The 24309-nt window shown below is 52.2% G+C and overlaps 1 protein-coding gene across 5 annotated transcripts in view; it reads left to right on the forward strand.

Moving 5' to 3' along the window:
* Arhgap22 (Rho GTPase activating protein 22) overlaps nt 1–16175 on the forward strand; it is a 141651-nt gene extending 125476 nt beyond the window's left edge. For all 5 annotated transcript variants that reach the window (XM_017798438.2, XM_029564050.1, XM_029564049.1 and 2 more), the window contains 6 exons: nt 4445–4652; nt 7949–8081; nt 8780–8853; nt 9876–9997; nt 11650–12535; nt 15589–16175. In XM_017798438.2, the coding sequence (XP_017653927.1) occupies nt 4445–4652; nt 7949–8081; nt 8780–8853; nt 9876–9997; nt 11650–12535; nt 15589–15817 (1652 nt within the window). In that variant the 3' untranslated portion in view covers nt 15818–16175. The remainder of the gene's footprint in view (nt 1–4444; nt 4653–7948; nt 8082–8779; nt 8854–9875; nt 9998–11649; nt 12536–15588) is intronic.
* Nucleotides 16176–24309: the final 8134 nt, after the last annotated feature.

Consider the following 24309-nt stretch of genomic DNA (forward strand, 5'->3'; position numbering starts at 1 on the left):
GCGCCGGCCCCCTGCGCACCCTGGAGAGGCGGCGGTCCCGCAGCGTCTGCTCCGCGTTGCTGGCTCTCTGGCGGGTCTCTGCTTCTCCGCCGCTTCCCCGCGTCTCTGAGGCTTCTGCTGGCGGGGCTTGCCAGGCCGAGTTCCGCCCTAATTTCACCCGTGTACTCTGTCTCTAAGTTCGGGACTGTCAGCTGCCGGATCAGCTAGGCTAAAGCTAGGTTTCCATGAGTCGATGACGGAAGGATATCGCCCCCCGGAGAGACTGGATCATAGGCAGTGAGACACAGGACTCAGCTCAATCCGTGTTACAGCTCTTTATTCAATGACTCAGCTCGGCTCCAAGTCTCAGTGTTTCAGTTCCTAGCTCCTAGTGATCCAGCTCCAATATTGAGAGAAAACCAGGACATTTTATACCGTGGGGGTAGTGGTAAAAGCTTTAGCTGATAGGTACTTTTAGGATGCCCCATTTACACGTGGCGGTAAGCTCCTGCCAGGCTGCCAGACTGCCAGAAAAATCACACAGGAAAGGCTGGCAATTTCCAGAGCCGAAGGCCATGTTTCTGTGGCGGCTACTTCAAAAGATGAGTCAGGAAGATGCCAAGAAGGTACCCTGATGAAAAGGAGTCTTCTGCATATGAAACCGAGCCCATGGGCTGTCCGGACGTGGAGAGACTACTACTTCACAACAGGGGTCCCCAACACTAGACTTCTGTGTGTATCACACTGATATACATGGAGGCCTCACTGGTGAGAGTTGAGGGGTGCATTAGCCCTCTCTCTACCCCTTATTTCTGGTCACAACAGACATGATTCCCATGTCTTCCTTTTGTGGACCAGGGCCCCTTCCCCGCTTATCCAGTGTTATGGGGAAAAGTCTGTACTCATGAGCCCAAACTGTAAGAGGCAAATGAATGCCTCCAAGCATGTAGTGGCCTGAGGAGGCAGTAAGGGATAGTGGGGACTGCAGAGGGTTGGAAGTGATTGTCCCTCAAAAGGGCACAGGTACCACCAAGCACTCTACTTCTGTCGTCTTTTGGAAGCCTGAACCCAGTGCCACTATAGGTATGGATGTTTCAAAAGAAACTGGAGGTCTGGGGTGTAGCTCAGTGATAGAAAACTTGCCCAGGGTGTGAACCACAGAACAAAAAGGGGGACGGGGAGAGGGAAGCTGGGAAAACAGGCACTCTGAAATCTCTTGACACTTTTCCATACAACTAATTTAAAATTGTTTCAAACATTATAGGAGATAAATAAATGTATCCAAGGCCCCAAACATGGGTGGCTCAGTCCTGAGTGAGGGGAGGGGAGCAAGGTCTCTGTGCTCTGGGACCAGCTCTAACCCAAAAGCCTAGGACACTGTTAGAGGTGACCCAAGGCCTCTTGAGATTGGCCTGCTCTGAGCTGCCCAGGCAGCCAGCTTGCTCCAGGGTTCTAGGCTCTGAGCCTACCCTGTGGGCAGGGATGGCCAGGCCTGCCCACCAAGACCCAGAGGAGGCAGCAATCCTTCTGTGCCAGTATTGCCCCTTCTGCTGTGGCCTGGGTGGTCTCCATCTGTGGGACCTGCTACCAGGTGCCCCCCAGGGGCATCTTCATCCTAGTGCGGTGAGTGGCATCTACAGCAAGGCTGGGGTATTTACTGCTTCTGGAGCCACACCGAGTGGATGAACATGGACCTTGCCACGTGTGGCTGAGCAAGAACGTGGTCTTAGCTTGTGCCTCCCTTTGCTCTCCTGGATCATCAAGGCAATACGGATCACAGTGATAGTCTTGGGGTCCCAGACTCAGGTCTCAGAAGAGTGCCTGGCACCACTCCATAGTGTGCTAGCAACTTCAGTATACCGCTCACACATGCATGTGCATGTGCACACAAGCCGACATGCACATGTGTGTACATATGCATGAACAAAAGCACGCATGTCTTACCCTAACTCACTGGTGGCAGGTGTCCTCTCTGTGCATCCCCATGGGCACTGTCTCTGAAGGGAGAAGCCTCTCTGCTCTGTACACTTTGTCTCTGCGTCCTGCAGTTTAAGGAGCAGCATTTGCTGGGTCCTGTAGTGTGCCAGGCACTGTATTAGGGACTGATGTATCTTTATTTAGTGTCTTGGAATGGAACCCAGGGCTTCACATATGCTGGACGAGGGCTTTACCACTGAGCCATGCTCACGGACCTAAGAAGCCCTGGGGTGGGGCATGAAATAGGCTGCCAGAGAGCTCCAGGTCCCACAAAGCCACACATTGGAGCTTTGGCATTGTGCCCCTAGCACACCCTGAAGACCCTAGTTTAGGGGAATTCTGCACACTAAGGATATGCATGACATCAGGCTCTCTAAAGACCAGATCTCCTAGAGCTTCCTGCTGTGAGAGTTTCTTCTGCTCACCCACAGGGCAGAGAACTTTACAGATCTCAACTCCTTTCTCTCTTTGCCTTGGCTGCCAGGAAACTCCTAGTACTGCTGCTGTGTATTTAGTTGCCATGGGTGCACTTAGCCAGAAGTCCCCCTGCTTTCTTTCTCTCTCTCTGTTCTTCTAGCCCTCAAGTGCTCTCCAGTCCTGCAGTAGATGTTTGGGTGTTTGGGGTCTTTTCTTTCTAATGTGTGCTTTTTTTACCCAAGTGGTTTTTGTTTTGTTTTTTGAGGTATGGCATATTGGAATGTGTACAAGTCATAAGGGTGCTGATCAGTGACTTTGCTTAAAGTAGACACAACTGGGTTAATGTGTCAGGCTCAGACCCAGCAGTGCTGGCATCCCGGAAGCCCCAGGTTCCTCTGGTCATTTACCCACCAACAGCTGAGTTCCAATGAGAGGTCACTGTGAGTGTGGGCTGATTTTAGCCTCACACGAATGGAGTCAGACAGCATACATTCATTATTTTGCTTGTGATTATGGTTTTTGCTTTTTAAGAATGTTATAAAATATAGCTGACCTCATTTACCGTCTTCTCAGCCTTTCTTAAAGTTCAGTTGCATTGATTACATTCTCAGGGCTGTGTGGCCACCCTGCCATCCATCCCGACGCTTTTCCTATTATGTAACTGAAGCTGGACCACCAAACGGAAACTTCCACTTCCTTCCCAGCAACCAGCCTTCCATTTCCTGTGGCAGCTGTAGGAACCTCATATAAGTGCAGTCACATAGCATCTGTCCTTTTATGAGTGGCTTATTTTGCGTAGCATCTTCTAGATTCATCTTGTGTGCCCTATGCCAGAATTTCTTGACTTTTCTACTGTGTGTGCATCCTGCGTTGTGTGTATTGATGGACAGCTGACTTGTTCCCACCTGAGTTACTGTTCATAGTCCTGCATATGTGCCTCTTTGCACCCTGCCTTCCGTTCTTTCTGGAGTTTACCCAGAGGTGGATTGCTGGCGCAGTAATTCGGTTCTCAGTTCCTTGGAGACCACCGCACTGTGTGTGCACTCCAGCTGCAGTCAGAAGAGGGCTTTTGATTCCCCTGGAACTGGAGTTAAGAGGTTTGTAGCTGCCATGTGGGTGCTGGGAATCAAACCCGGATCCTCTGTGAGAGCAGTCAGTGCTCTTAACTGCTCAGCCATCTCTCCAGCCCCACCATTTTCTTTTGATGGTAGCATCCTGAGGGGTGTGAGGCTGTGTCTCATCATGGGTTTTTTCTTATCTATGTGTGCATTGCGTGATGTCTGTGTGTGTGTCTCTGGGTGTTAGTGTGAGTGGGAGAGTGTGTGAGCCAAGTGCACATGTGTGCACTATGAGGTCGGAGGACAACCTTGGGTTGCTCCTTATTGCACACAGGCCTCTTCTTGTTCACTACTGCCTATGCCAGGCTAGCTGGCCCACCAGTATCCAGGGATCCTTCTGTCTCTGCCATCTCACTGTAGGAACAGTGGGATTTCACATATGCCCTGCTGTGCCTGGCTTTACATGAGTCCTGGGATCTGAACTCAGATCCCCACACTTGCATGGCAAACCTTTGACCCACCAAGCCATCTCTCCAGCACTCATTGTGGTTTTGATGAGTTATATTGACTGGAATGGCGAATGGTCACATCAGTGTGTTATCTGTCTTGTCCCACGATCTGTGCCCCTGGCTTCCCTTTGCATCAGTGCCATGTGGCCTGACTCAGGAGAGATCTACTCATTTTCCTGTGCCTGGGCATAGCCTTGCTCTGCATTTGGGGTGACTGCCAAACCCATTGACACAATGCAGGTACATGTTCCCCAAGGGCCATTTACCCCTGGCTTGGACAAGCGCCACAGGCCAGGCTAGCCGCATGCCCACTGTTCCTTGGGCTCTCTGCGCTGGCAGCCTGGGCCAACCTCCTGGGTGTGCCCTCCCAGAGCCTAATCTCTTTCCTTTGGAAGAGCCTCCTTTGGCCCACACTGCCCTCTCTACCTTCCATTGTCCCAAGCATCCTCTGTCCATCACTGAGCAATGTGGCAGAGGGTGTGAGCAGCCCCTTTCTGTGCCTAGGGATCTTTGGGCAGCGCCTAGAGGACACAGTGCACCATGAGCGGAAGTATGGCCCCCGCCTGGCGCCCCTGCTGGTGGAGCAGTGTGTGGACTTCATCCGGGAGCGAGGACTCAGTGAGGAGGGGCTCTTCCGTATGCCAGGCCAGGCCAACCTGGTGAGGGACCTGCAGGACTCCTTCGACTGTGGGGAGAAGCCACTGTTTGACAGGTGAGCTCTGGGGGATAGGCCAGTACAGTGGAGTCACTAATCAGTCCTCCTGTGGGCTCCTCCCTGACACCAGCCCCTGTGAACATGCATATTTAGCCAGCCCACCTAGTGGGCAGAGCAGCAGGGCACAGCACACTCTGGCCCACTGGTCTCAAGGGTCTCTGGCACAAATGAGGTCAGTGCACAGACACATGCTAGGTTCCACAGCTCCTCCTGACTGGGGCAGAGGGAAGTGGGACTCAGCTAGCTGCCAGGCCAGCACAGCTCAGGCACAGCTGCACCCAGGACTTCAGGCTCACTGCAACACATGTCTTGAATCTGCCACCACTCAGTGAATGTCCCAACCCAAGGAGCTATTCGTGGCATGATGGCACAGCATCTGAGTTCTACCTCCACTCAGCTTCTGGGACAGGGAGACGTTCTCTTCTGCTGGCATTGGGTCTGTGCCCATCACTGGGGTTTACCTGTGGCTAGGTAGAGACAACTACTCTCACTACCCAGGGGCTGAGAGTGGCAGAGTAGGGCTTGCCCCACCCTGGGGCCATGGGTGGGCTTTCTTCCTTGTCAGGACCCCACTCATGATGGGGCAATGCTGTATACAAAGTTCTTGCATCAAGCCATCAAACCAACCCCCACAAAGCTCCTGCCTCTTCTGTCTGCCCTCAGACAGACCTGGGCTCCTGCCACAGAACAAGCCCAACAATCTCCCTCGGGATATAGTATCCCTCCAGCTTCTGCCAAAACCCATGGCCCAGTTCCTCTATTAGATATGGAGCCCAGGACTAACCACTGCTCCCAAGGGACGGCATAAGCATTCATTTACCAGGAACATTGTGAATCCCCGTTCCAAGCTTGTGGTAAGCTTATGGTTCACTCTGAACTTCTGTCAGCCAGATCTCTCTCTCCTATAGGCCTGGGTGGAGACTGCTTCAAACATGTTGCCTGAGTAGTACCTGGAAACAAGGGCTTTTCAAAGTTCCCCAGGGCCAGACACACTGCTCTGGTGTTATTTACTGAAAGGATTTCTTTCAGTAAATCAAACCTCACACTCTCCTATTTAGGCTCCACTGGGATTTGCTAACAAGGTAGCAACCCTTCTTGTTCTAACTCACCCTGTGGTGTCATCATCATGGTACAGTCGCTATCCCAAGGTGTGATGCCAGCTGGGTTCAGTTTGGCTCTTCTGCATGAGCTTGGGCCTGCAGACCTACATGAGCAGCTTTCCCTGCATACCCTTGGCTTCCCAACTGCCCCCTTGCTCTTGGCTCTTCCCTTCCTGGGGCTATAACGGCTCTTCTCCCTGATGGACCTCTCAGCAGTAACCCTCCATCGGGGTGGCCTTGGGCTCAGGTTTCCCTCCTTTAGAAACTCTCTGAGTTTCTGAGACCATTCTGTCAGAAATCTGTGATCCCTGTAGCAGCCACCTGCAAACCAGGGGCTCTGGGACTCTCCTTTCCCCAACTCACTCTCAAGGGCTTTGTTCCCTATACCCTACCTCCACCAACCAGCTGGCCTCACATGCTAGCACTCCCTCTCCCAGGCTTACCCTGTCCTGTCCTTAGCCCATCTTGTGCTATAATCCACCTGTTGCTTCTACCCTTGGCCTTCCTCCACCCCAAAGCTCCCTTTTCACCCACTTACTCTTTCCCCATAGGAAGATTCCCTCCAGCTCCAGGGAGTGTGGATGGGCTAAGAAGCTAGCAAAGGATATAGGGTGGGGAGATGGGAGCCTGTGAGCTAGTGAGCCATGCACGTACACATGCATGCATGCACGCGTATGTGTGTGCGAGAGTGTGTGTTCTTCAGGATTGAAGACAGGCAGGGGGCAGGGCTCCAGCTCTGAATGGATGCTTTTCACGTCCTTGGGAACGAAGAGAGGAAGGGAAGCCAAAGATGGAGGCGTGGGCAATGGGGACAGGTCTGCTGACCTACTGGACCTGCTGCAGCCCTGCCCTCCGTCCACCAGCAGCATGCAGCAGCTGATGTGAGACTCCCAGGCTGGTGGGCCTGGGCCAGGAATGCTCTCCCTGGTGCTGGTGAGAATGTGGTGGAGGTGTACTGAATTTACAGTGCTGTGGGAAGGGAATTCTGGGACCCTGTAGCTGAGTGGTAAAGGGAAGTCCTACAATGAGTGGGGCTGGAGAGCTACAGAGGGAAGGCTGTTAGAGAGCCAGGGTTTGGAAAGCAGTGGGTGTGGGGTGCAGCTGAGCGGCAGAGCTCTGTGGGGCACAGGTGCCATGGAAGTGGGCTTCAAGCAGGGACATAGGCGGGAAGGTTTGTGAAGTGGAGGGGGCCGCATGTCAGCACCTCTGCTTCCTGTCCATGCCCCGTTGCCCTCAAGGGACCACTCAGGCAGCAGCTGCCACTGACTCTGAAGTGCTCCAGTTGGGAAGGGCCCTGGGCTTGAATGTGGGTGGTGAAGGTGGCCCAGGAGAAGGCAGCAAGCAGTGGATAGCAGCATGTTTGCCTGGAGAGAGGAGGTCAAAGTGAAGGGCCCCACATGTATAGATCTGGAATGCACATGATCATATGGAAGTCCAGAATCCCAAATGTCAGGACTGAAGGACCCCCCCCCGGTGCTTTGTAAGGCCAGTGTGGTACTTGGCCAGGACCAAATTACATGTTACTAACATAACTGTGGTCTGTTGGCCCTAGATGCATTTTCTCTGAGATGGAGACCAGGGGCAAGGGCCTGACCTCTCAGCCGTCCAGCTGGTACTCAGATTCCTGATCTCTGCAGGGAGGTCAGCGCTGGATGGTGGTTCCTCCCAAACCAGCTAAGGACCAATCCAGGGGTGTCACTATACCCCATGAGGGCTTCATGTGAGCTGGTCCAGGTCACAGGTGATTCCTCCTGCCCAGAGCACCTGTTATGGGTGTGCCCTGTAGGGTGCTGTACATCCCTGTGCACTGGAGAGGGTCCCCCACACTGTGTACACAGGGAAGGGTCTCCAGTTCCACACTGTGCACAGAAGAGGATCCCCACATTGTATGCACCAGAGAGGGTCCCCTTTCACCTCTCACACAGACGTGAGACTAGATTCTGAGCTGGCGGTGTGGAGCTGATGAGTAGACCCTGACCTGGACCCGGGGCCTCTCAGTCTTTCTTCACCCCACCGGGGCCCTGTCTATTGCATCTGCAGGCAGCCTGGGCCCGACCTTGAGCTGGGGCAGCTAGCTAGCTGCATGCACACACCCCAGTCTGAGATCCCGGACTGTCCTGGAGGTGTAAAGTGTGTTAGTCCTGCAGTTGCCTGGGGTCCTGGCTTTACTCACGTCCCCTCTCCCACCCTCAGCACAACAGACGTGCACACTGTGGCCTCCCTGCTGAAGCTCTACCTGAGGGAGCTCCCCGAGCCCGTGATCCCCTTCGCCAGGTACGAGGACTTCCTCAGCTGCGCACAGCTGCTCACCAAGGACGAGGGGGAGGTCAGTGCCTCCCGGGACACATCCTGGGGGTGGGCTAGCCAGCAGGCATTCGGAGTCAGGACTTCTCCATGGTGCATGAATCCTGGCCAGAAGCTTGTGTGGGGAGGGGAGGGGAGGGGCCCAAGGGATATGCAGGCTATGTAGAACTCTGCTATACAGGCCTCTGTCTGGGAGGCAGGTCGCTGTTAGTACAGCGTGCCCAGCTCTGGCATCCTCACAGTGGGTACTCTGGTTCCACCACGTTCTCCTAATCCTGGCTTAGGCTGCCAGGCCTTCTAAGGGTTCAAGACCAAAGAACCCTGGTACCTGTTTCTATACCTCTTCCAGTTCCTGACAGCTCCCAGGACAAGGTTCAGCCCTCCTCCCTCCAGGTCCTATGGGAAGCAGAGCAGGAGTCATCAGTAGGCTTGGGCCACTGCAGTGGAAAGACTGTTTGCCTTCCCTGTGGCCATGTGGGGGATGAGAGTTGCCATCTGGCAAATATTTGTGCCCTGATAAGTGAGCTGTGACATTCTTCTGTGGTCTGGCAAAGGCCCACCTCTCACCTGAGCTCCCAGAAAGAAAATCAGCCTTCCTAGGTCCCAGCCACTCTGTGAAGGGATGGAGGTCTGCTGGGGCTGATCCCGCCTTCTGCTCCTTATCCTGCCCTCCGCCTCATGGTTGGTGTTTGAAATTCTGTGTTCTCCTTCCTTCCCAAGGGGACTCTGGAGTTGGCTAAACAAGTGAGCAACCTTCCTCAGGCCAACTACAACCTCCTCAGATATATCTGCAAGTGAGTGGCATGTGGGGTGGGGTTGGCATGGCCTGCTCTAGCTCTGTGCTTACTTCCTCCATCTCTGGAGAGACCATCCCCTTCACGGGGCGGGGGCGGGGGGATGTGTGGCCGTTCCCCTTCCAGCACTGCCTTACCAAGTGTTGATGTGGTAAGGCGTGCCAAAAAACATGGAGGTCAGGCTCTGTGGGAGTGGGTAGTCAGACAGTGGATCATTCCAGAAAGAACCCGGTCTCTGCCCATCTGGCACTGTCTCTATCCCTTCTCCCCAGGTGTCCACCCCTTAATCATATCCTTCATACACCCTCTTTCTGGGTGCAGGCAGGGGCCTGCAGGGGTAGCTCTCACCTAGCCCTTTGCCAGGTGGGGTCTGGGTTTCTGGGGCATCTGTTCTCCACACCAAAGAGGATGGACCTATATCCTTTGGTCTTTGTTTCTGATGGCACTCTCAGACCTCAGGGAAAGTTCTGCCCTGATAAGGTACAGGTGTAGCTGGCTGTGCCCAGCAACCATGGAAACCATGGGAGGCCTGACTCTGTGTGTGTGTATGGTATGGGTCTGGGGGTGCAAGGGTGGGGCTCTGTATGGCTATGGCTGGGGTTTGGTTGTTTGTGGCTGCAGTGGACTGGGGTGGGTGGGCATGGGGGATGTGGTGGGTGTAGTATGGTGGATTGAGGGGCATGGATGGCCATGGGAGTGTAGTAAGTGGATGATGGTGTGGATGGATATGGAATGGGGTGGGGGAGGTGGGTGTGGTATGAAGGGTGTGTCTGGACAGTATAGTTTGGTGGGTGGCTAGGTGGTGTGGGGTGGGCATCGTGTGGTATGGTGGCTATATCTCAGGGATATGGCTAGCAGTGGTAGTGTGGTAAGTGGGTAGATGATGTAGAGTAGGTAGAGGTGTAGGTGGGTGTCAGGTGGGGATGGGGTGTGGCAAGGCAAGGTTTAGGGACCCGGGCAGCTCATAGCATGTTGGAGTTGAGAATTTGCTGCTTCACCAGTCACTTCTTCCTCTTTTCCAGGTTTCTGGATGAAGTTCAGGCCCACTCAAATGTCAACAAGATGAGTGTCCAGAACCTGGCAACTGTTTTTGGCCCTAATATCCTTCGACCACAGATAGAGGATCCAGTAACCATCATGGAGGGTAAAAGGGAGGCTGCTCAGCAGTACTGGAAACTGATGGGGTTTGGGCTCATCTTAGTCCCCAGCATATTCTCAGAACTACCTCAGGCCAAAGCCAGGCCAGGGGGATGATAGTTTAGGTGTCTGTCCCGTCTCCATCTTTGGGGACATGCTCTCTCTGCTTTGAGTTCCTGCTACAGAAGCAGAGAAAGGGATTTGTTACCTTATAAGCTAGTAGCAGTTGGTCATTGGGTGCAGATAAAATGACCAGTGGATAGAGTGGACAGGGAGGCCTCAAAGCAGGAGAGGTCAGTGTCCTTGTCCTTGAACCCACACAGGTGTTTTTTGCTTTATTGTATAGTGCGGTGACTATCCTAGGTTCTTGGATGACAGAAATTTGCAAACACCAGGGACTTTCTCTTCTGTGATAAGTAATAGAAAGATTATTTTAAAGCAACATGGTGAGGCTGAGGAGGGAAGATCACTTAGAGCCAGGAATTTGAGGCCAGCATGGACAACATGAGACGTGGTCCAAAATAAAGGAAAAGAAGGAAAGAGGTAAAAACGTAGCCGCCACAGCCGCTCTCGGTGCCCTCCATCCAGTGATTTTTCTGTACCAACTCAGTCCCAGCCCTCACACTCAGCCTATGTGTGATAACTGCCCGTAAGTTCCAGATGGTGAAACTGAGGCCAAGAAAGGAGAGGTGGCTCAGCAGAGTCACATCAGCCAGGCATGCAAAGGGCCCAGAGACAGGCTGCTATAGAAATCAGAGCCTGAGCGCTCAGACCCTTGGGAAGGCTGTCTCCAATAGAGCCAGTGTGAGAGCCACTTCCTGCACGGGAAGCCCACACCCAGCCAGTGGGGACTCCCAGGGTCCTGATTCAGGAGTGGGGACAGGGACTCCAACTTGGATGCCTACAAGAGCTCCACTGCCTGCCTCTGGGAGGACCCAGTTTTCTGGCTGAGGAGTACATCTTTCTGTAATTTCCTCATGATCTCTAGCAGCACTCCATAGGGAGTCCATCCAGGCCTTGGCCTTCATCCCCTATGAACCTCCTGTGTCTGGTCTTCAGTTGTAAGTAACTGGATGGAGTAAGGCTGGTTAGTAGATGCCATAGACCTTAGTACCAGCCTGCCCTTAATGCTGACCTACATCTCACCACCACAGGAGCAAGCCCCCAGATTTGGAGCACTGCCTCTCAGGGTCCTTGGTCTGATGAAGAGGGATTGTGTGGGCGGTGCTGTGCATATGTATATACATGTATGTATGTGTACCCACACACATTAAGAAGGCTCTATTTCCCGTCTCAGAGGCCTCTGTCCCCACAGGGTATTCAGTAGGGCATAGCCATCGGCAGCAGCAGAGGCAGTGGGTGGTTGATAGACTCTGACATCCTGGGTTTTGGCCACCCATCATCCTGTGGCCTCGATGGGCATCATGCCTGAATGGCACCTGTGTCCTCCTAGGTAAATGACACGGTGCTTCCTCCTTCCTCAGGGCTCTGTGTCCAAGGAAGGGGCCTTGTGCTCACAATCCTTCAGTCAGTGCCTAGTTCTGTGTGGTGTGACTGTCATTTTCTAGACACAGGTAAAGGTTTCCTGTAGGAACAGGTGCCCTGTTTAAAGGTACATGTTTGGGCCATTCACAGTGGCCTCTCCTCTCTTCCTCACAGGCACTTCTTTAGTCCAGCACCTGATGACTGTCCTCATCCGAAAACACAGCCAGCTCTTTGCTGCGACCTCCATGGAAGAACCTGCCTCACCACACTGCACTCTGCAAGGCACGGCAGAGTGGGGCCCCCACGAGGTCACCAGGGACCACCAGATTGAGCCTGGCGGCCCTGGCCTGCCCCCACACAGGACCTCATCTCTGGATGGGCCAGCCGCAGCAGTGCTCTCTAGAACTTCTCCCCCAGGCATTGGCAGCCAGGCTGGCCCTGCAGCCACCAGCCCAGGAAAGAGGATGCAGACTCTGCCTGGCTGGAAGTCTTCATTCCGGCAGCCAGGGTTCCGGTCAGGGAGCCCAAAGGGGGGCAGCTCATCCTTAGAGGTACCCATCATTTCCTCTGGTGGGAACTGGCTCATAAATGGGCTATCCTCTCTACGAGGCCACCGTCGGGCTTCATCAGGGGACCGTCTCAAGGATACAGGCTCAGCACAGAGACTCTCCACCTATGATAATGTGCCCCCACCCAGTCACTTTCCCAGTGCTGCCAGCGTGGCCAGCACAGCATGGTCTGCAGCCTCGTCCTCCCGAGAGGCCTCAGTCAGCAGCTGCACAGCCTGCCGGGCCAGCGACTCTTCTGCCTGCAGTTCCTTACACACCGAGTGGGCTCTTGAGCCCTCCCCCTTGCCCAGCAGCAGTGAAGACCACAGGTCCCTAGACCTGGGCCACAGCTTGGATGAAGTAGGTGTGGGCAGTGGCAGCAGTGAGCCTAATGACCCAAGTAGCCCCACCCAGGCCCATGCCCATCGCTGCCGGGTTCTCCAGGATCAGGTGGCCGAGCTCAGGGCAGAACTGGGCCAGCAGAGGACTGAGTATGAGAGGAGTCTAAAAAGGTAAAGGGCCAAGCCTATGTTGGCTGCTCCAAGGGGCCAGTTTGTCTTCGTGGGAAGATGTCCCCAGGACACAACAGGATTGGGAGGGGTAGATGTAATGTCTGCAAAATCTCTGGAGTTGGCAGGCTGGTATGCAGTCGGTGCTCCACAAATGCCTACTGAAGGCATGGGCAAATGAGATGTCAACTTGCCTGTGGAGCAGGAGTCATGGAGTTCTCAATTGGATGAGATGCCATCTCTTCCTCTCCTCCAGGCAGGTGTCAGATCTCCATTAGCATTGACTACAACCCCATGTACCATGCATGCCCCTGACCAGCCTAGTGGGAGAACATCACTCCCATTAGAATCTGATTTCTCTGCTGAGCCACAGCGCTCATCCATGCTGATCACAGGAGACACATTGTGTTGCCCCTGCTGCTTGGAGGCTCACTCCTTAGTTTCCTTCTCCCCACAGACTTCTGGTGAGGAGGGTGCTCTGCGCTTTATAGAGAGGAGTCTGAGAAGTCAAGTTATCCAACAGAAGTCAATGCAGGCCCTCTGGGGAGCTAGGTCCAAGGCCTGTCTATATCTCAGGCTCCTTGGCCCGTCACCTAGCCCCAGCCAACTGGCTGGCCTGTGTGCCCAAGGCCCACAGCTCGCAACCCCCAGGTAGGGTTCAGAGGCTGCATTTCTTCATTGGTGGCATGCCATGGAAGGCATTTGCTTCTCTTGCTGAGCCTGGGACTGGGAGGGGAGAGCATGCAGCCCCTTTGTCCAGCTGGAGCTCCCAAGCTATGCAGTGCCAGACATGCAGACACTATGTCTGCAGGAGGAAAAGACAGGGCATTTGAGGACTGAGGCCCTAGTTGGTGCTTGGGTACAGTAGGCAGAGCCTGATCATGACTTAATGGCCAATAGGATGGAACTGTGCAGAGGGGGAAGGAGACATGGGGAAGACCCAGGGTATAAAATAGGATGGCCACCTTTGGAAGCCCTCTTGCAAGGTAAGCCATCTATGACAGAGCCTGTTATGGAGGGTGGCCCTAGGAAGGGCTGAGCAGGGAGTGGCCCAATGTGCATACCAGTCTGTCCCTTTTGGTGCCTCTAACAAGCCTTGAGGTCTTCCTTATCTGCACAGAGTCCACCTTGGGAGGGATGGAAGACTACTTGGAGACCTTTGTACTATCCTAACAGAGTGGCTTGGGCTGGTTGGAGGGAGAGTCTGTAGTGAAGAGGGTCTTGAGCCCTGAAAGGAAGAGGTTTCACAACAGATTCTCCAGCATTTCCCAAAGAGAATTTGTTGTGAAATATCAATACTGTGCTAGATGCTGGAGACAAAGCTGTGATCCAAACTTCCAGAATCCTTGCTTCACGCTTCCTGGGGGATCAGGATGAAAACATTCAATAGATTCATCATAAATGTATAACGTGATAGGAAGTGGATAGAAGAGGACAAGGATGGTAACACCCGGGAAGAAAGGGAGTCTCCTTGGGAGAGGATGGGGAGACATGGGAAAGATAGCCTCAGAGCTGTGCCAGCACTGACACGGAAGTCGGGACTTTTAGGCTGGGTGATGCTCTGGGTTTTTTTGTTGTTGTTTTGTTTTGTTTTTAAGAGAGGGTTTCCTAGTAGCCCTTGCTTGGCTTGAAACTCACTATGTAAACCAGGCTGGCCTCAGTCTCACAGAAATCTGCCTGCCTCTGCCTCCTGAGTGCTGGGATTAAAGGTCTGCCCAGATGCTCTGGTCTTATTCATAAGGCAGTAAGTGTGAAGAAGTTGATGGAATGCCTCAAGGGCTTTGGCTCCTCTGACAAAAGGGCTCACGAGGGGTCCAGGGAGCAGAAGCCAGTTAGGAGGCCACAGGAGTCCCCACCCATGTGGGTGGCATGGGCCTCAGGGGCAGTGGAGGTGGGAGGAGCACATGGGTTCTGCACATGTTCTGAAGATGCATCCAGTGGGCCTTGCTCACTGATGGGGTCAAAAGAGCTAACCTGACTGGAGGGCTCAGGGCCATAGGGGAGGTGCTGGAGGCAGACACTCCCTCATGGTGGGGCCCTCAGTGGTACAGACATGGCTTGAGGAAGCAGGAGTTCCATGTTGGATCTATTCAGTTGGAGATGTTCATAAACAGGCTATGAGTTTAGTAGTGCAGCTTAACACAAGAGACGGGACAAGGTCACTCCAGTATAGCACATTGAGCACCAGACAGGCAAAGGAGGTTCTGGGGACAGAAGAGAAGCAGCGAGGTGTCAGTGCCGTCCTCCGTGCAGTCCTCTTTCTGACAGTGTCCGTCCATTGTGGTGAAGGGAGGTTGCCTTGTTGGTGACTGGGGCAGAGAGAGGCCGATCCAGTCGACATATGCAGTGCTCTGGCACTGTGCTGCACACATACTGTCCCTGTTTGTGGTGCCCGCTGTGCTCCGGGCAGGGGTCACCTCTGCATTTCATAGGTCCAGTGCCATCTGTCCTGCCACTGTCATGGGGGCTCAGATGCAGCTGAGTATAGGGACAGGAAAGGTCAGGCATCCCTTAGGATGGATATACTGTACCATCTGGTCCAAAAGACTGATGGGCCAGCCTTTGCACAGTGCCTGCTGGCTCTAATACTGCTAGACTTGCAAGAAGGTCATGGGAGGTGACATCAAAGGGGCCAGGAGAGGCAGATAGGCATTTCCTGTGAGTCTGGCTAGAACACTGCACAGAAAACAGAAGGAAGTGTGGGAGTAGGAGCATAGGAACACAGGACAGGGACCTGTGCTGCTCTGCTGGTGGAAGGTTGACAGCACTGGAGGGACAAAGGGCTTTACTTTAGGACTCAGGATGCCTCTAGCCCAAGTATTAAAGGAAGAATCCTTATGGTGGCCTTTCTGGACTACAAGCCCGGGATAGCCTCTCTGTGGGGGGACCTCCATTTGGCCTGCAGGAGAGGGCATGAGTGGGTGAGACTTCGAGCCTCCTCCTTGAATCCCCCCTTCCCCCTCCTCCCTGCCCTAGTGAACCGCCCAGGGCCACTCCTGCTATGATAGTGACAGTGTTCCACAAACTGGAGTATGAAACTGTTCTCATTTTTTAAGCATCGAAGAGGGCAGTGCTGACCTGCGGAAGCAGATGTTGCTGTTGGAAGAGGAGCTGGAACAGGAGAAGAAGAAGTACGCCATGATGGAGATCAAGCTGCGGAACTCGGAGCGGGCACGGGAGGATGCAGAGCGCAGGAACCTGCTGCTGCAGAAAGAGATGGAGGAGTTCTTTGCTACCTTGGGAAGCTTGACTGTCGGGGCCAAAGGGGCCAGAGCCCCAGAGTGAAAGGAGTTGTTATGTGCCCACATGTGTCTGCTCTCACGCCCTGCAGGGCTGGCCGCAGGCTGCAGAGGAAGCCAGAAGCCTCGTTTGGGCCAGGCCATCGGTAGGGCCATGTGCCCCCAAGCTGGGTGGAGAGATGATCCTGACACCCCCGTGGGACTGTCAGGACCCCACACAGTCCAGGCAGGATCTGGATGTTGCTCCAATGGAGAAGGTCCCAGTGGGTGTCAGGATGGTGCCAAGAGCAGCAATTAGCTTCTCACTCAGGAAGAGGCCCCCATAGTCACCCAAACAGATGGCACCTAAGAGTCGGCCCAAGGCCAGGAACTTTGCGCGCTTTATTAAATGTGCTCTGAAAGCATGGTGCCTGTCACCAGCCTCATTCTTCATGGTTGTGCTAAGTAGGGTTTTCTAAGAAATGTTCCTCACAGGGTTGGGAGCCCCCTGGGGTGTGGGGCAGGTGAAGCTCCCTGAGGACCCCAGCACCCATCATCCCTCAGCCAGCTGCATTCCTCCAGCTCTCTGTCTTGATCTTCTGCAGCTCCTTTCTGCCTTCTGGGTCCTCTGGGCTCTGTAATCTGCCTTCCTCTGCTCCAGGCTAGTGCTTGTGAGCTGGAGGCAGTAGGGAAACTGTGCAATCCAGAGGGGTGGGTTGGCAGATCATCTCCCAGATCTCCCAGGAGTGAGAGTGAACCCATGACTGCCATGTCTACCCAGTCTTCCAGCCATCCTCAGACCTCAGGCCCACCCTCCCCCTAAGCCAGCCCAGGCACAGTACTTTTCTGGTTGCTAACAGAAGCGACTTAGGAAGGAAGGGCTCCTTTTGGCCTTTGAGTTGGTGGCAAAGGTGTGGTATTGAGAGCAACTCTGGCTGTAGCCGTGGAGATGAGCCAACTGGGGGTGAGCCAGCAGGTCACACTGGATCTGCAGTCAGGAATTTATTCAGTCTGGAACCCCAGCCCTTGGGTCTTCCCACCTTCCTTAAACCCCTCTGGAAATACCCTCAGACATGCCTAGAGGTGTGTCTCCTAGATGTTTCTAAATCCAGTCACTGAAGATTAACCTCCATGTCAGGCCCTGCTGGGAGAAGACTGGCCTGGCTGAGAAATGTTGGAGCCACTGCTCTTCCTCTGCACCTGCTAAATGTCATCACCTGTCCTCTCCTATAACCCTGAGCAGTAACTTATGGTGATCCACCTGGCCTCAAGTATCATCTCTGACAACGGGGCCAGAAGAGTCTGGGTCACAGAGCACTGGCTGCCTCCCACAAAGTACAAGCCCATGGCTGAGCCGATGGCAAGGCAAGCTGACATCTGACCTATGACTGACTGGGGACTTCAACACACCAACCAGATGCCAGCTGAGGACTCTCCACAGCAGCAGAGGTCAGGGTCATGACATTCCTAGGAGCTCCAAGGTGCCAGGGGAGATGTTGGTCTCTGCTCTGGGATACTTCCAAAAGCAGCCTGCATTTTCTGGACAGAGCTTGCCCAGTAAAATATCACCCTCCCCTGTATTCAGGGAGAAAAGGCTGAAGTGACTGGGATTCCTCGTAACTTCACCACATGACTGGTCTTATCTCCTCAGTGAGGGGGAGGGAGAAACAGATCGGGAAAAGTTAGGTGGGAACAGTGTAGTCTCAGGACCCTGTTGTGCTCCCACACCACAGTTGTGGAATTCTGCTGAGTTGATCTTAAGAGAAAAATGCCACCAGCTCATCAAAAGAGCTTCAAGGACCAAAGTCTCGTGAAGAGTTCACCAGAGGAAAGGGGGTCTGTCACTAATCCTGGCAAAGGCTCAACTGTCTGGCAGGCTCTGTAGGGAAGGCAGTTCATAAGCCGTGTCTGCCACCTGCTGGTCAAACTTGGATCTGCAAGTATAATTTTTATGGGAAAATTAATTTACCATCTATGTAACTAGCGCTCTACCTGCCTAGACATCTGACTTCTGAATGTGAGACACTGAGCACCACAGCTCATTCATGGTGGTGCTCTAGCCTGGGATCCCCATTCTTTTCTGCTTTCTCCATTAGGTTGTTTGCACAAGCTGTTCCCAAACCTGAAGGTTACAATTGTGCCTGTTACTGTAATGACCTCACAAGTAAACCAAAGAATTATGAACATGAACAGATGGGGAATGAGTCTTCTCTTTGAAAACCTAGTAAAGTGCTCTAGAAAGACTGAGCAGAGGTACATTGCTTAAAATAAAAAACCAATATGGATAAGTCAATCACACAGTAGTGAGAACTGGTAAAAATCTAGGATTCTGATCACAAATAGCTTCAGATGTGCTTTGAAATTTGGGATGGGGGCCAGTGAGATGACTCAGTGGATTATGGTGCCTACCACCAAGCTCAATGAGCTGAGTTTGATCCCTCAGACCCACATAATGGAAGGAGCGAGCCAACTCCTGCAAGTTGTCGGCCTTCACATACATGCTGTGGCATGTGTGTGTACACACACGTGCAATAAAGAAATGTAAAATTTGGATTTGACTTTAAAGAGAATGCTGGAAATCATTGGTAGGGGATGGGAGTTTACGTCAATGGTAGACTGCTTACCTAGGAGTAAGGCCCTGGGTTCATCAGAAGGTGGAGGGGAGGGGGAGAACACCCTGGAAACTAAAGTCTTACATGGAAAAATAAGTTGCTTTATATTGTCTGACAAATAAGTTTGATGCCCAGCACTCCTACCCCTGAGAAATGTGTGACAATGTATTTAAGACTGATTTTAATGACGTGTGTTGGAGGGAATAGTCCTTTAACTGCCTTTTAAGTGATGAGCTCTGGAGGCAGAGGCAGGCAGATCTCTATTGAGATCGAGGCCAGTCTGGTCCACAAAGCAAGTTCCAGGTCAGCTGAGGCTACAGAGAGATCTTGTCTCAAAACAACAAAAAGATGAACCTGGAATGACCTCTTACTCTGTAAAAAGGTTTGGGAATGGAACCGAGTATTCCTGTAACCCTACCAGCTCTATACCTTGGAGTCCAATCATACCACTGGTGCCAGGAATCCCAGTCTTTCCAACAAGGTACACAGCCCTCGTCATGCATCCCACCAAGTTCTGTGACAGCTGACCCATGCTCATGATGTGTTGTGGTCTGTGATAAAGTTGTTGGGAGATACAGCCATGGAAAGCTGCTAGGTTTGTCCTCTCATGGCTATAGATGGTGGGGAAACTATGCCCCAGGTCTCAGTCCCTCTTATTGAATAAAAGGGGCTGTCATACTAGCAGATCAAGTGCTTTGCACACATATCTCATTTTCTCGGGGGAGGGGCAATATAAATCTCTGTATTTTGCTGCTGAGGATGAGGAAGCACTGGAAAGCAAAGGGCATGGATGGCTCCAAACACGCACAGTAGAGTTAAAGCCTGTAGCTGGGCCTGGAGAGATGGCTCAGTGGTTAAGAGCACTGGCTGCTCTTTCAGAGGACTGGGGTTCTGTTCCCATATGACAGCTAACAAGGAACTGACCCCCTCTTCTGACCTCTGCAGACATTGCATGACATTGGTGCACTTAAATACATGTAGGCAGAACACTCATACACATAAAATACAATTTTTTTTAAAAAGCTTGTAGTTGGTCTCAGCCTGTGTTCCTTCCCATCGGTCCATGTGGAGAAGATGCTAGCTTAAGGGAGCAGTAGGCAAGCTCTAATAGGAGGTTGTGCATGGGAAACCAAAACGAGTGCTGTAATACAGACCTCTACGTAAGACGAAGGTGGAGGGTTAGGGATGTCATACCAAGTCCCAGGCTTGTAACGAGAATGGAGATCACTTAAGCAGAGGAGGGGAGGAGGCCATAGAAAGACGTGTGGTATGAGAAGAGTAAGGCAAGAGGGCTAGGGGAGGAGGCAAGGATCTGGTCACAAAGAGCGGAATACTCAGATAACCTTACATATCCAAACAGGGCATCCATGTCTATTGTGGGGTTTCACAAGGTTCTCCAGCCCTGTGAAGGTAGAGGGAAAAGCCCCTAGGTTGTGGCTTTTATAGAATTTACAATCTAGTGGAAAAAGACCATAAGGAAGCATGAAAATACAAGCAGGACAGTCTGACCATGATGTGCGCCGAGTAGGATGATCCCAGGAGAGCTGGGACAGGTTGGTGAGGAAGCCCTCTGAGGTGACAGAAAACTGAAGGATGGGTGCAGGTGGGCAACAGTGCCAGGCCCGAGAGGCACAACTGTGGAAAGAGTGCTCCCGCACTGCCCCCAAGCAAGAAGACTAACACTAGTAGGTGGGTGTCAAGCCTTTAAAAGGTAGAGTTTTGGATGGTGTCCTATCTTTTCTGGGGAGACATGAACAAAGACCAAATCTAACCCAAATCTAGCTTGGTAAACCAGTGAGTTTAATTCCAAATAAACTTATCAGTGGGGTTACTTCAAAGAGGACAGGTGGCTCAGAATGGCTCAAAGGCAGCTACATCACTGAAAAGCTGACCCCAGCCTGGGTGACAACTCAGGAGAGCTGCATCCCTGGGGCTCCCTGTCCAACTCAAGGCAGTTAGTTCTAGGAGTTTCCTTCACTTTTTGATTTTATAAATTTGGGGAGGGGCCTTGAGAATCTTGTAACTTTGAGCTTCTGAGCCTTGTTTCTTTAGCTTTTCGAGTCTTAAGTCTCCTTCCTGCAGAAGGCAACACTTTAATTAGAAGAAAATATTACACAACAGCGTTCCTCAGTCACTTATGACATACTCTTCAAGGGGATATGGGGACCCTGGTCCCTTTTCTTTGCTTCCTGGCCAGAGAATGTTTTTTCTCTACCAGGTCCCTACCATGATGTGCTGCACTGCCACAGGCCCAGAGCATTCTGGGTCAACCAGTCATGGACTGAATACCCTCAAACTTCAGAGCCCAAATAAGTCTTTTCATAATTATCTCAGGTATTTCACTGTGCAGAGCTAACCAAGGCAGATAGAAGAGAGGGATGCAGGTGGTGGTGTGGAGAGACCAGCAGGGTCAGATGTCACAAGGGCACAAGAGTTGCAATCTGTTTTCATCCTAAGGGAAAAAAAAATTTTTTTTTTCTTTTCATGGAGTGTGTGTGTGCACGAGAGAGGAGGGGAAGGTGCTTTCACCCACTTCCACGAATTGCCTCGCACTCTAACAAGGTTCCTTTGGCCACTGGGTAGAGAATGGGCACAATTAGATGCTGGGACCCTAGTTAGGGACACCATAAGCTGGAGAAGGCTGGGTAGAAGGTGGGTGAGAGATGAAGGAATGTGAATGGCATACAGAAGCAGAAGCTTTTAAAGATAGAAAGTAACAGAGCCTGTTGGCACACTGCTGACTTGACTTAGCAGTGTGGGGAGAGCCTGATAGGGAAAAGATCCCATGGGGAAGGGGGGGTCAGCAAAGGGCATAAGGTGGGGTTGGCCGGAGGGGGAGAGGGAGCCAGAGGGCAGGCAGGTTATGGAAATGAGTATTGTCTCTGAGATCCTGAAAAAAAGAGGGACTAGTTTACCTTTAGCAGCAAGTGTGTGAAGATACACTTGGCCACATGCACCTTCTCAGGCAATGGGCCAGGCCAAGGCAGGGCCTGGCCTTAGGGGGTTTAATCCACAGCTTAGAGCTGCTGCTCTAGGACAGATCAATGTCTGAGATGGCATTTGGCATCCCAGAAAACTAGGACTTTCATTTTGGAATCAGATTTGAGAGATTCACAGTCCGGCACTGCCAACCCTAGAGTTGTAAATCACAATCCTTACCCCACTCCACAGCTGGTAAGCTGCCAGGGCAGACCCCAGCTAGACAGCAGCAGCCACAAACTGTCCTGAAGAGAAGGGGTTTCCTGTCAGCCTCATTCTTTCAATTGGCTTCTGGTGTCTGTTGGTCCAGTGTTAAAAGGAAATTAGGGGGCAGGATCCAGACCACGTAGGGCTGGGAGATGCCCTGAGCCCACCGGCCTGCTGCACTGTGGCAGTGGGGGCGAGTCCCAGGCATCAGAATCTCTTCCCAGCACATCACATCAAGGTGGAAAGCAGCATTTGATAACTATCCCATTTGGGCATGTTTTCCTAAAGACATGGTGACTATTCTGAGAAGAAATCAACAGTGGTTAAGAACTCTACAGCCAGAAAAAGAACCTCCAGCTGAGGATAGAAGCCTGAGTGACCACAGTGGCCGTTTGCCAAGGGTTCCCTAGTTACTGCTCCACCTGTGCCAATACTGAGCTCTCAGTGACTCGTGAGGTACTTAGGCCTCCTCATTTGATGAGAAAACAGAGCCTCGGAGGGGTCAGGTCATTTACTGTATGACTATAGGCCAGCAGCCTACTTTGGGTTTATCACACCAGAGCCCACACTCCCTTTCCTGCAGTAGTTCACATCACTGTATGCAGGGCAGGGCCTTGTGCCATATGCTGAGGGCCATGAACACTGCAGTCAGAGGTCCCAGGCATGGGCTTACACAGCCCAACATGCTGCATGCCTATATCCAACACTGTTACCTGCAGACAGGCTCTCCTCACCCAGGGCTTCTGAGGTAAGGAAAGTAGCAGAGCACAGGATGCCATCAAGTAACAGGTTAGCCACATCTGCCTCTCTCAGCCATCTGTGCATGGGGAGTGAGAAGGAAGTGAGCAAGCATCAGGGGAGGGGCAGATGTGGTGGCTCATATCTGCAATCCCAGCACTCCTGTCATGAAGCAGGAGGAGAAAGGAGAATCGGCCTGAAGCACCGGAGCCAGCTAGCCTTAGGTATGCAGCAGAGACCCTGCCCCAGCAGGGTGGATGGTGGGAATGTGACCTACACACAATTGCTTTTAAAAAGGGGCATTATGCAGTGACATTGCACAATTTGCTGGGAGACATGGACTGTCTATTCACCCCAGATGGCACCCCCAGACCAAAGAATCAACTCCACCTAAGTCTAGCTTAGTAATGCACCAAGCCAAATTGAGGTTACTTACAGGAGCATGGGTGGTCACCTTAGGCGGCCACCCACTGAAGAGTCTCTTCCCATTCACCTCTTATCTGTCCTCTGGAGGGGCCTGTCTAGTGTGCTCCGCTCCTTCCCCCACCTCAGGAATGTTAATGGGCCCAACCTCGTTGAGGGTCTTGGGTTATCGGCTGCTGAGCTCAAGATGGCCATGGCCAAGCCATTCCTGGAGGACAGATTTCTGTAACAGGTATGTGATAGAAAAAGTAATCAGTGGATTAATTATGGGTGGAATGATTGATCTGGGTCTTCTACAGAGATTTTAAAATGAGCTAATGTGGGAGTGCAGAGCAGCACCAAACCAAAATGTGTGCAATTCTCAATGAAAATCTGGAGGCGCTCCTCTCATGTGTGGAATTCTCCCCAACTCCATGAAGTGTGGGACTGCTGGGGATGGAGGAGACTCAAGGTCAGCCCGCAGCAGTTCTGAACTGAGAGCACACGAAGTGCCTCCCTTTCTCAACAGTGTACTTCTACTCCTCCCCAAGGCTTGTCAAGTGACACTGCCTTTCCACTACGTTCACACAAGTACACAAAGCCAATCAGCACAGACCAAGAGCATTCCCCCCACACAAGTGGCAGGCTGCAGAAGCAGAGCACAGCCCAGTGCAGCCAAGACTCAACACAGTGATCCCAGACCATCCTACCTCTCCAGTACCAAAGGCTTTGGCTTCTCTTTTCAGTCTGTTCTGATTCCATCTCCTGGGCAGTTCTCAGAGGAGCTTCTTTACCACCCAGCCCACCCTCCTCCTTCAGTGATCAGAACCATGCCCCTACTTGTCCAGCTAACTCTGCAGATCTCAAGTGTCACTCACCAGGAAGCTTCTCCTTTGTCCTCTGCCCACAAAAATGACACAAAATGGTGCAGAGCCAGGATAAGCAAATGCCATAGACCTCATGCAGAAGGCTGGTTAGATCCCCTTCCTCCTGAGACAGAAGTAGGGATGCTCTACATGATCTGCTATGGACCCTGTGAACAGGGTGATGTACAATTCCAAGACGCACTGAGTGTAGACCCACTGTAATGGGTGCTGCCCAGGCAGTACAGGATTTACAAGCTCCCCCAGCTCCCAATGCTAATCTTGGCAACATGCTTATGAGTCCTCTTTTCCATCCCACTGCTCTCTCCACTGGCTTCCAGGCACACAGTCACACCTCTATCCTCACTGGATTTGCTGTTAGTGACCTTAAGATAAGGGTCACTTCTTCCTCATTCTGTAATGGATTTTGACTGCCTAGAGAATGAAACAATACTGTTTCCAGTTCTCTCAGACTTTTCAACTCTGAACCTCAACTTTCCAGGCTTATCTTCACAAATTTATCTCATTCCCCCCGGCCCCCCACCCCATACACTTTTAAACCAGTGCCCTTCCTCTCCGATCATCTTACAGAAAGGCTTAAAACATGCCTTTGTATCACACTCATTTCCTCATTGGTCCCTCCTGCCTGTCTCTCTCCAGCAGGAATTTTTTTTTTTTTTTTTTTTTTTTTTTTTTTTTTTTTTTTTAAAAAAAAAAAAAGAGGACGATAAATCTTTCACTGTGATATATCAAAATAA

This window comes from Nannospalax galili, unplaced genomic scaffold (assembly GCF_000622305.1).
Source record: "Nannospalax galili isolate Female #2095 unplaced genomic scaffold, S.galili_v1.0 scaffold996, whole genome shotgun sequence".
Classification (NCBI taxonomy): domain Eukaryota; kingdom Metazoa; phylum Chordata; class Mammalia; order Rodentia; family Spalacidae; genus Nannospalax; species Nannospalax galili.